Here is a 12,380-nt window from a genome sequence, read left to right as displayed (position 1 = left end):
CTAAATGATGAGAGGATACATTTAGTACCAAAAACATTAATATAAAGACACTGGTACTGTAGTGATATGGTGACAGTAATAGTGTGCTGGTGATAATTAATAATGGCAAAACCACCAAAATGTATGAGCATACTTAAAGATAATAATTATTGAAAATAAAGAAACATATTGCTAATCTACTAAATGTTATTTAACAATAAATGTTTTTTGTTTTGGATTTCTTCCTCATTATCCTTAACAGGACAAAATTATTTATACTTTTTTCATTTCATTCTTTTATATGTGTATAAGCTTTTCCCATTAAAGACACTATTGGCCCTCCTAATTTTTTATTGACCTTAATATTAATTCATAATATTCCATAAAATTGGTATATTTTAAAAAATATTGCAATTTTATTTTTATCATAATATATTAAAACTTACATTATTAATGAATCTCATATCACAACTTGTGTATTTTAGTATAATGGTTCATAAGAATCAAATATTGTTTTTTTATGGTAAAGAATCAAACATTGTTAAGTGCATCAGTATGTAAAATTGATTGGTAATAGAAAAAATTTATAACTCACAATATTTTCTATGAATAAAATAAAAATTTAATCTATGTAGAAAAAAATGTAAGAGTTCTAAGATTAATACTTTATAATATATTATTTTTGTATAATCAAATATCATTTCTAAGAAACTAAATCTCTTTTAAAATATGTATTTAATCCTTTATTAAAAATCAAACTTTTGATATTAATATGAAATTTAGCCGAATATTACATCACTCAACTACAGCAGAAAAATGATTAAATATAGAAAAGTGGATAACAAAGTTGAAGTGACAAGTATGATTACTATGAGTGTGACTATGTTACTGTATATTTGTGTTTCTATAAGCACACAAATCCAATGACATTGCATTTTTTGTGAAGTGTTTCTGTTTCTTCTCTTTCTTCTACTTCATTATTGTTACTTCACAATACTCATAGCTCATTCAACTTTCACTTTCTATTCAACTTTTTGACTTTTTCTTCTGCTTCCAAGGAAGAAACTTTTTCTGGGTTTTGTTGCTTTTGCTTCATTTTGTAGTTCCCTTATAGTACCATGGAATAGTTGGTCTTTGTTAGTTTTTATTTGCAAGTTCAAATTTTTTGTTCTTATTCATGTAAAGGTGGAAAATTTATGTATTAGAGTGAAAAGAAAAGATTGTATTCGGTATAAAAATGATAAAGATTCGATTATAACACATTGGTTTCCTTTTTATTGAAGCTTTCTTGTGAAGTTTTTGAGTGGAAAAGGTTTAGAAGATGCTTATGCTTTATGCTTATTGTTTGTGCTATTTTTAACCCTTATTAGGCATAAAAATTTGATTTTTGGGAAATTCTATGTGTTTGTTTCAAGTGTTGTGAATTTGTGATGAAATGTTGATTCAATTTTCAAAATGGGTTTTGAGATTTTGATGAATTAATGTTCATTCTGAAGCTTCTGAGATTGATTTGTGTTTGTTGCTTTGTTTGTTTTATTTCAATGTTCAAGAAAAGACACAACTTTTCTTTGATTTCAAGGGAATTATTGTCATTGTTTTTTCTGTTTTTGTTCAACTTGCACTATAGCACTGTGCAATGCCAAAGAAGGTTAAGTAAGCATGTATCTTCAGAATACAAAGATGAGCCTAGGAGAATCATGATTAGCATAATTTTAGGAGGAGTAACTGGACTAGGTTGTTCTGTTATCTTCGCGTTTTTAGTTCGTTGTGTTGTTCGGTATCTAAACCGAACACCAATCTTCAAGGGTCCTGTTATATTCTACCCAAAAATTGAACCCAAGACACTCCAATTAGCATTGACAAAAGAAAACAGCTTGCTCGGTTCGAGTCCGAATGGGAAATACTACAAAACTGTGCTTGACAATGGCCTCACTATTGCAGTCAAAAGGGTAACACTAACACCCTTTGAGAGCAATTCACCGGAGACCATGAGGAGGAAATCGGTTAAGAGGCAGATACAGAATGAGTTAGAGATTCTTGCCAGCTTACGGCATAGAAACTTGATGAGCTTGAGGGCTTATGTTCGTGAACCAGATAGTTTCTCGTTGGTTTACGATTACGTATCCACCGGGAGCCTTGCCGATTTGATGAATAGAGTGAAGGAAAATGAGTTGCAGCTTGGTTGGGAAGTTAGGCTACGGATTGCTGTTGGTATTGTGAAGGGTCTTCAGTATCTTCATTTCACTTGTGTGCCTCGGATTCTGCATTGCAACTTGAAGCCCACAAATCTGATGTTGGATGCAGAGTTTGAACCGAGATTAGCGGATTATGGATTGGCTAAACTTCTGCCGAATTTGGATAGAGGGACACCTGAATGTTCTCATAGTTGCAGGTTAGATAAATCATTGAATTTGAATCAAACTCATTTATTGGTGTTTTGAATTTGGTATGATTCTTTATTGCACCTAAAAGGGTAAAAAAAGTGGTAGATATTGTTATTGTGCATTTGTTTGATTGGTTATTACCTTGTTTTAAAGCATCACATTTCATTGGGTTTTCCCCTTTGGAGTATCTAAACAAAATTCATAGTTGTAAACATGAAATATAATCAATGTTATGGATTTTCATGGTGCCATTTACAATTGCTATTTTTTTTAATGAAACCTTTGCACAATTAGCATTTTTTGATTGGCATGCATTGCTTCCTATTTTCAGTTTTACACTTTAGGCACTAGGTGTGGTCCAAAAGAATATAGTTCACAATGCTTGTATACTATTAAACTTACACCGATGAGAAACTCGGTTCTTTTTGTACTACCAAAGATATCCTCTTATCTTACTGGGTAAAAAACTAATCCCTTTTGGGTGTATAGCTGCCCCTCCGAACAAATATCGTTCTCAGGAATCGAACCCTTGCCCATTTAGTATTTCTGGGGTCTAGTGCGGCGGCATTACACTACTTGACAATGCCTTGCTAGTTGAGAAACTCGGATTTGTGAGTAGGAACCCAACAAAAAACTAATAATCATCAACAATGGTTTAATGTTGGTTCCAAATTTAATCTGTTATATCTCAGATTGTTTCATTGGTGCATGTCTCCGGATGCATGGTGCATCAATAGCAATAAATATTTTGATAAGGAACAAATATCTGTTGTCCCAAATACTGCCATGCGCAAATGAAAACATGGAATGTCTATTATTGTTGTTTTTGCTTCATTATCGTTGGGTCCGGATAGAATTCGGGACAACGGATATTTCTTCGTTGATAAGGCGCTTGTGTTCATTGTACACTTCTATGTAAACTACATGGTATTAAGACTGATTAGTGTGTTTTACAATTTCAGCAAGTACACAGACAAAAGTGACATTTTCAGTTTTGGCATGATACTCGGCGCATTGTTAACGGGTAAGGATCCGAAAGATCCATTCTTTGGAGAAGCAGCGAGTGGAGGAAGCTTGGGAAGTTGGCTGCAACACTTGCAGCAAGCAGGCGAAGCTCGAGAAGCGCTCGATAAGAGTATTCTCGGGGAAGAAGGAGAGGAAGATGAGATGCTAATGGCTGTTAGGATTGCAGCTGCATGTCTATCTGATATGCCTGTAGATAGGCCTTCTAGTGATGAACTTGTTCACATGCTAACACAATTGCACAGTTTTTGAATCAACCCTTCATTCTTAGGTATCTATGGATTTTTTCTTTCTTTTTTGATTGGCCATGATTCTAGTGTAATTGATTGTTTTGCATGATCTTGGTTTTGATGGTGTGGTTTCTATTTTATTTTGGTTGATTTAGAAGATTTTCTATGGTTATTTCTATGTTTGTAAATGACTAATGTTGTTTTTTTGGGTACTACCAAGGGTATCCCTTATCTTTTGGCTACAGAATTAATTCCTTTCGGGGTGCGTAACTATCGCTCTCAACAAGTGTTGTTCTCAGGAATCGAGTCTTTGATGAAAAAATGCTCACATATTTTAAAATGAATTAATGTTGAAGGAGTAACAAGTCAAAACTTCAAAATCATCAATGTTTTCACATGTGTTCTTTATATTAATTTATTTCATTTAATTTAATACATTCATGTCGCCCTTGCCCTTATAGTGCTTCTTTTTTTGTCTGAGTTGAGTTTTTATATTATGGTCTTCTTTTTTTAATTTCAAACTCATGGTAACCCAACCCTTTGTAATATACTTATTATTAAGAAAGAATATGAACAAAAAATGGAAATTGCACCTTCTTTCTCTCTAGAGTATGAGGGTTAGAATAGTTATGAGGATGATTATAAATACTAGTTGATTATGACGGTTTCGTGAATGAGACTTTCATTTAGTGAAATTTGAAAAGCCTAATGTATATAATCTTATCCTCATAATTGAATAGGTTATTTTCACGATTTTGAACCCATGATCATTGAATCACAAAATACATAAGCTTCTACGTATCTCTACCAAGTGAGCTACATTCACCATTTATAAAAACAAAATACCATGCATATGAAAGCTATTATTTTCACTCTTTTGTTTCCCTATTACGAAGGAATAAAAAGTCTTTGTAGTAGCGGAGAGAAAAGTTCTTATTTTCCATTTTGATTTCAATGACAAAAATATTATTTTATTGCAAATAAAATGTTTAAAGCATCATAGCATATTATTTTCCTTTTTTTGTAGTACTCGTTTCTCCTGTACTTTACTCCTCATAAAGTTCATAACCACAATTAAAGGTGGAAACATATTATGTCAGACTCTATTTTAAATATATCGAGCATATAAAACATATAGGAGTTTAGATCTGACCTGTTAGTCTGTTTTAAAAAATTTCAAAGCCTATGTCTGACTTGTTTAAGAGTCTGACATGACATGTCACATGTTTAAGAGTCTGATATGACACGTTAGTCTCTTTAAATGTCTATTATACTATATAATTTTAAAATATACCATTATATCCACATTTAAATAAGCTAATAGACTTACTTTTAATTAGACCCTTCTAACCTCAACAATCAAACTATATTTTTGTATATATTTTTATATTAAAGTTATATCATATGAACAATATTACGTAATATAATTAAATAGGTCAGCCCGTGGGAAGAGAAAATGATAAAAATTCTTTTTTTGTTTTTAATTTTTAATAAAATCATTTATTAAGATAGCATTGAAAACAAAAATCAATTTTAAGTAAATGGAGATATTTTTGTCCACTTTTTAAATATACATTACTAACATGTTAGTAAATATAGCAAGTTATACAAATTTGAACTTATCAACCACTTGTACTCTTTGTGAACTTTAATCATTAAGAGTTTAATATAAAAAGCTTAATTCAAAATTCGACTTGAAACAACCTTTATTTAGTTGAACCGAGCCAAACTAAGTTCAACCTGACTCATTCACTTAAATATAATGATTAGCACAAAACCGTGTCTCATGCCTATTTGGAACTCTCTTTTTTTATTAATTGTAGGAACTTATAACTATTACTGCATTTTTCCAAGATTTACAAGGAGATTCGGTTGTATTAGCTATATAACCCAGACAGAAAACAAGGATATTAATTTTGCCAAATATTTGATAGTACTGCATGAAGCTATAACATGTGTTCCTGTGTATGTACCTCACATAAATCATACTTTTGTTATTGTTAGGTATTTAGTAGGGACATAGATCACCCATGTTAAACCATGTCTCATTATATGTCCTGAGCCAATCAGAAAGTAACTTTTAATTACTTTTTTGTTTTTAAAATATTTCTTTTATTCACGTGACAATATGTGATTGACTCGAGACATTGTTAGGAACAGGTGATCTTTGTCCATGTAATCGATGGTGTATTTTTTAAATATCTTTGCCACCATGTCATTCTCTGAAAAAATGATATCACTAATTAGATAACATGTTTTTAAAAATTCTCAAAATTTTCCAATTAAGTTGTTGTAGTCACAGAATCTGCATAACTTTTAAGGCAAAATCAACCAAAAGTATAAAGGACTGTTAAAACGTTTCCTGATCATTTTCCTACTTCCCCCTGGCTGCAAAACTTTATTTCCGAGGAGGGACGGTGAAAGGGGAAAGGGTACATGGAGTGATACACATCTTATGACAGAAAATGAGCTCTCGGTTAACTTACCCAATCAAACGCATTATACAGTTACACATTGGTATACAAAATCGATTATCACATTCATTTTACTCGGCGTGAATCAACTTCAAGAAAAACCCAGACATAGCTGTTGTTCTAGCAACCCCATCTCCTTCCTTAGACTTCAGTCCTTATTACTTCTCCTACATTGGGTTCAGTCACAATTCTTCACATTTTACCTCTTAACTTATATTTGCTTTGTCAGCAACATAAAAAGTTACCCTTTTTGGATCATATTTTCACACTTGACACAGTCTCAGGCAAAATTTACTAGGAGCTATTCTCAAAGGCCACAGTCCCCACTCACAGTCCCTCAAGCAGTAACAATTCTTTCTTTCTTAACTTTCCAGTCATCTTAGTAAATTATGCGCAATCGGCGATCACCATCTTGGGGCAGGCATCATGAATTAAAATTGTCTGTCCTAACCGATTCTTATTTAAAGATTTCACACCGCAAAATGTGACTCTCGATTTAGATTTCACGTATTTTAGTTTTCCAGAGGGAATTTGGTTGGTCATTTTTACGGTTTAATGGAAAAAACTTGTTCGTTCGCCCTCCTATAAAGCAATGCGGACGCTTCCACCCTGTTTTTTTTTTACAAGAAAGGGGTAGAGATGCAGCACAAGTTAAATGCAGACAAAAAAATTCCTCGAAAAAGAATTAGATATCAGAGAGTGGGGGAACATAAATGAAGACGAAAAGGTACATACCAGCTAGGATGGACAACAAATCTTCCCGTGGAAAGAGCCCAAGTCACCTAATCAAGACAAGGGAAGCAAAATGTAGCAATTGTCAGAATTCAGATTTAATACATCAAACAACATAGACTGCAGAAAATACCACAAAAGAAAGTTAATATCTTCTCTAATATGGTTGAAAAATGAGCAAATGTTTAGGTTATCTGAAATTGATGGTAAGAGTAAAATGGTATCCAGTTTTCAGTAGACTTAAAACGACTTAAATGGGGCTAACCAAAATAATGTGCACATGCGCTCTACTATAGTTCACTATGAGAGTTCCCGGGGGCAAATCATACCTTATCAGTGCCAGGGGAACATGTAACTACGTGAGTAACATGATCATCGATGTGATTTGTACAAACAGCACCAAATTGTTCAGCTGTCTGCCACAACGGGTGTAGATGAGGGTTAGCTTCATCAACAGGAAACATTCTGCTAAACACTATACGACAACCAGCCAGTATTTTTCTCTGCTCCGATGCTAGGATATTTCTGACATCCACTTCTTCTAAGGACTGAGAAGCAAAAAAGTTTTGGTGTAATCTCTCAATCACCTACTTGAGGAAGAGAAGGAATTACCGACTGTAGAATAACAACTCATCCCAAATAAAAAAAATTTGACAATAATCTCACCCCTAAAGAAGATGCAAGAGTTCCAGCTTCAGGCCTTTCATCATGATCAATCTCGAGAAGAGAAGGACCAGGAAGTCCAAATTGTCGTCTACTACAGGGGAAGTAAGTATACCTGCAATACCTTAAAGCTTAATACAGCAATGAAGCATCTTCTCAATACATAATAATTGGGAAAGAATTACATCTAAAGTTTGAAACCCGTGTGTTACACTGACCTTTCCACCACTATCAGGTTTAGTTTGTTATGAGGCCAGACTCTCACAGAATCATCTATAATTACAACAGCCGATTCCATACCCAAAACACCTTCCAAATCCTTGATTTTTGGGGCTCTTTCCTCACCATCAACTGAATCAGTATCGTCGCCTCTAGAAATAACTCTACCCTTAAACAAAGTTCCCTTTGGGTCGAGCACCTTTGCCATTTCTGTTGCATATCGCTTGTTTCCCATAGTGTAAACATGTAGCTCAAAGAGCTTACTAGCCTAAAAAGCATTAGGGAAAGATGAAATTCTGTAATTCAAAATCCAGAACAATGCCATGCCGAAAAACATGTTATATAATTAGTATTACCTTCTCCAAGAAGTTCCAGATTCCTGGTCTTAGTTTAGTCCACATTCCCATGTGAGGAAAACGGAAGAGATGTCTGTGATGCTTCTCACGATCCTGTTTTTCCTTCTTTCTCAATATCTCCTCATGCACAGGATCTACTTCCACAAACTAAGAGAGAAAATATTAATATACAATTATGGAAATACTCATCCGCAAGAGAACTCACTCAAAGCAAATTACCTTAGCCGAATTTAGAAGTGTGTGATCTAGGTCCAATACAAGGCACAACTTTCTAGCAGCAAACATTTTATTCTGTTCTTCTATCCTCCTAGCCCTTTCTCTCTGTATAGCAGCTTTCTGTTTCTCATCATAACCTTTAAAAAGATGCTCAACATCTCCCCATGTACTCTGGGGTGTCAAGGAAACTGATGCACATGTTTCAGGCACCGATCCTACACCAGCCTGCAGGTTCTGAGAGCTAGATGCTACAGGTTTCTGTTCCACTCTATCTGATGTAAGTACGGGTGCAGAAGAAAAGGTTTGAGTAGCAGGAGAGTCGTTTGATGATGGTCGGGTAACAGATATAATATCAGCAATATTTTTTAGATTCTTGGGGAACTGTCCAGCAATATCAGGTGAAGCACTTGATTGAGAAGGCGCCAATTTTGTGTCAGACCTAACCTCAAGCTTTGGGGCACTGACATTGTCACATTTGCCCTGGTTGTTTGGTGTAGGGGAAACAATTGCTTCAGATTGCTCACGCCCCAAGCCCCCTATCTTCGGAAGAGTATTTCCATGGAGAATGCATCGTGGATCACGGGGTTTCATGCGAACATTTCCTGAATTATCTTGTATGCTTTTTCCCTGAGTGTCAAACATAAGTTTAAAGTAAGATTGAAGGGATTACCATAAAAATACATTTTCAGACATTCAAATTTTGCAACCAATTTCGTAGTCTAAATTGATTCATATTTAATGAAGGATCAACATATCAAAATTTTCATGTTAATTCCCATAATCATTGTTTCAAATTGTACTCATAATCAAGAGGAAGAAAGAAACAGATAATTACAAGATAAGATACCACAACCACTAAAATATATCAAAAATACTATCATAAAAAATATTTTACCGCAGTGGTTGCTGGTGCGGAAACTGGAAGCATTCCAACAGAATTTTTCTGAAACCCGGTGGTCATCGATGTGCCAAAACTCATAGTTGGACCTGTTCCCAATGCTGAATTTGCGTTTGCTAGATGTAGTGAATTCCTAGAATAATCATCAGGTTTCTTTTTGGCTTCTGCTGCTGCTAATTTATGCCGTTCCAATAGTATGTTTACCAACATGGTTGGATTTACAGCTAAATCTTTCCACACGGCAGGTATGGAAACTGTGGCATTACTAGTTGCAACTGGCACCTGCTGATTTACATTACTTGTCACATTGAAATAACTAGAACCAGTGCACAAACTATTTACTGTACTTATAGTCTTTTTGGGATCAGCTTCCACATTGTTCCTTTCTATCAATGGGGATCCAACCGGGGTCATTTCTTCCAACCAACCGTAATTTCTAGCTGCAGTTCTTGGATCTCTTGTATTATGCTCGGAATTTTCCAAAGAAGTTTTCAGTCTTTTTGATACAGCAACATCCAAAGGAGGCTCTTCAGCAGCCTTTTGCTTTCTTGAGATTATTGTTTCCACTTTAGGCATATTATTCACCAGTGAAGGTCTGTGGTTAAGATCCAAAGCACTTGCATCAGAATTAATGAGGCGAAGCCTAGGATCTCTAGGCTTAACTGAAGGTTTTCTAGGCAAAGATCCAGAACCTGTTGCATCAACTCCAGAACTACTCAATCCATGCATACTGGACCTATCCTTGGAAGCAGAAGCAGAAACAAGCAGCTGATCCGAAGACGGTAAGGGTGGCTTGGTGCTCATTGCAGAACCAGCCACAGAAACACTAGAGACCTCCTCATTTGTATCAATAGCGGCACCTTCACAGTCGCCTGAAGGGGTTGGACTTGGAAGTTCTTCACTCGTGAAAAGGGAACTTCGACCAAACTTCTGCTGATATGAGGAAACAGCTTTCAGAGCATCCGTTACATAGGGATGCAAGTTAGAACCTTCACTATCGACTTCCATCTTCACAGCCCCCGCCATACTAACAGGAAACCCAGACCTAACCATTCCCTCTCCAACAGAAAATGATTTATTTAAACAAAACCTTGGTGCTTCGCGTGTAGGCAACACAGGTCTAACCATTCCTTCTCCGACAGAAGATGCATTATTTACAGGGAAACAAGATGGTGCTTCTCGTGTGGATGATGGTAAATTGTCTATGTCATGATCCTTATGAAGGTCAAAAAGAGGGACCAGAACCCCTCTGCCTTTAAAATTACTAGGTCCAGATTCCAAAGCTTCTGATGCCCCAATTGGGATACTATCGAAAGGCTTACTAGAAGAAATCAAATCACCAGTTCTTCTATCTTGAATTTCCAAAGTTTTCATCTCATTGCTCTGTGATTCTTTTTCCTTCACAATAGTCTCACTATCGACTAAAGCACCATTAGAATCTAAAGTTGTAATCATGACCTGAAATTGTGTGAATAAGAAACCATGTTCAGTTTCTATCATATCTTTAATTTCATAAATTGAGGATTGTAAGAAGAGAACATGAAACATCACCTCTTTCAAACACTCCGGAGCAAATAAATGAGCTTGCCGATCCTTCACAAAAGAAAGTAATCTGACATGAAAGTTGCAGCCAAAAAAGGATACACAAATTAGTGATAGATTACTTCAAAGAATTCACAATCACAAACTAAAAGAAAAATAAAAACATATATTTGAAAACCTTGGTATGTAATCCTTGTTCTTTTCTTTCTGCGAACTCTCCATGGAACAGAACAACTACAACAAAAATAAACAAACAATAATGACACACAATTCCCTTGTATTAAGAGAAGCCACAACAAGCAAGGTTCCTAAGGGCATTACAGAAAAAATAACTTGAATTGCATTGAATGACAACCGAACAAGAACATCGTCCTTATCGGTAACAGCACGCAAACTCTGCAAAGCATTCTGTAGCTTATCACAACTCTCAGCAAATGATCTATAAAACAAAAATAACAAACGAATCAGTGTGATTAACTTCAATTTCAGAAATTCATCAAAGAACAAACAATTTCCATTCAAATATTATCACACTTACTCCTCCACATTATCAATGGTAAAACCCTCCAAAATTTCCCGAACATTTTTTTCCTCAGAGTTCAAAACACACTGAGAAACGTTCCCTTCTTCTATATCAGCATCATCATCAATCTCACCCTCCTCCAATTCCCCATCCTCTTTATCAAGATCAATCACAACATGACCATTCACACTCACATTATCTTCCTTAACAGAACCCGAACGCAATCTATTCGAGTTATCGTCATTACCATTAGAATCATTATCCATCACAACTATTTCATTTAGAGGCTTATTCTGCACTGCTTGTGCCCAAGCATGATTATGCAAACCCGATGCATAACCGCGACAAATACTCGGATACTTAGGATAAAAATCATTAACTGCCCAAACCCTAGTATTTGAATCCTCTTTAATCTTAGAATCATGTTTAGGCTTATTATCATTCCACTTCACCAAATCTTGTTGCTCCTTCTTCAAATCATCTTCGGTTTTCTCTTCAACCAAAATTTCACCCTCTTCTACATCCTCAACATCGTTCATCATCATCATCGATTCAATCTCTCTTTTCTCCAAAATTTTCAAATTCTTCTCACAATTGAATCCAAAAACTAAATATATATATTTGTATATGAATCAAAACAACGAATTTGATTTTAAAGCGAGATTAATTAGGGTTCAGTTTCGATTTCGCAATATTGAATTTGTAATCGCAAAAATAGAAAATAAAATAAATTGTTATTTGAGATCCGAAAATAGAGAATGAAAGAGGAAGAGGGAGAGGGTATTTATAAGGAGGGAAAATCAAAGTGTGGGTGGATATTGAATCTTGACCGTACACGTCACTGATTCTTGTAAAAGAGTGAGTAAATCTCTGTTACGTGTACTTTGGATTAAGACTCAAATATCTTTTTTGACTTTTTCTCATATTCTTTTTTAGTTTCATTCCAGATTTGTTAAAAGAATATAAGATACATTTTCCTAAGATAATTTTATATGATGCAATCTTTTGTTTGATTTGATTGATGTAATCTTTGGTTTGATTCAATTGGATATATATTTTTTGGTATAAAATATATATATTTATCGGTGTATATAACAATGTTGTTAATACTATACTGGTCATCGAACCGACTGGTTAGGGT

General features: G+C 34.8%; 3 protein-coding genes across 4 annotated transcripts in view; 1 reads left to right on the top strand and 2 right to left on the bottom strand.

Moving 5' to 3' along the window:
• On the top strand, positions 838-3,753 carry LOC109356943 (inactive leucine-rich repeat receptor-like protein kinase CORYNE). 2 transcript variants are annotated; one of them, XM_019600599.1, is made up of 2 exons: positions 838-2,372; positions 3,330-3,753. In XM_019600599.1, exons 1-2 carry the CDS (start codon positions 1,461-1,463, stop codon positions 3,636-3,638), a joined length of 1,221 nt encoding a protein of 406 aa, XP_019456144.1. In that variant the 5' UTR covers positions 838-1,460; the 3' UTR covers positions 3,639-3,753. The 2 variants fall into 2 exon arrangements, with proteins under 2 accessions (XP_019456144.1, XP_019456143.1); XM_019600598.1 differs by having other exon boundaries at positions 839-2,371; positions 3,326-3,753.
• Positions 3,118-12,380, bottom strand: part of LOC109356942 (histone-lysine N-methyltransferase ATX2-like) — a 26,312-nt gene continuing 17,049 nt past the window's right edge. The window contains exon 25 of the mRNA XM_019600597.1: positions 3,118-3,129. The gene's annotated coding sequence lies outside the window, so the exon portion shown is untranslated. The remainder of the gene's footprint in view (positions 3,130-12,380) is intronic.
• Positions 6,783-11,787, bottom strand: LOC109356143 (RNA polymerase II C-terminal domain phosphatase-like 3). The gene is made up of 12 exons (XM_019599480.1): positions 11,255-11,787; positions 11,038-11,155; positions 10,895-10,950; positions 10,726-10,786; positions 10,300-10,632; positions 9,172-10,230; positions 8,280-8,903; positions 8,061-8,207; positions 7,704-7,972; positions 7,489-7,600; positions 7,152-7,409; positions 6,783-6,872 (listed from the first exon to the last, which is right to left on the bottom strand). The coding sequence occupies exons 1-12, from the start codon at positions 11,785-11,787 to the stop codon at positions 6,783-6,785; spliced, it is 3,660 nt and encodes a 1,219-aa protein (XP_019455025.1).

Source organism: Lupinus angustifolius, chromosome LG09 (assembly GCF_001865875.1).
Source record: "Lupinus angustifolius cultivar Tanjil chromosome LG09, LupAngTanjil_v1.0, whole genome shotgun sequence".
Classification (NCBI taxonomy): Eukaryota; Viridiplantae; Streptophyta; class Magnoliopsida; order Fabales; family Fabaceae; genus Lupinus; species Lupinus angustifolius.
This window is presented reverse-complemented; position numbering and strand designations above follow the sequence as displayed.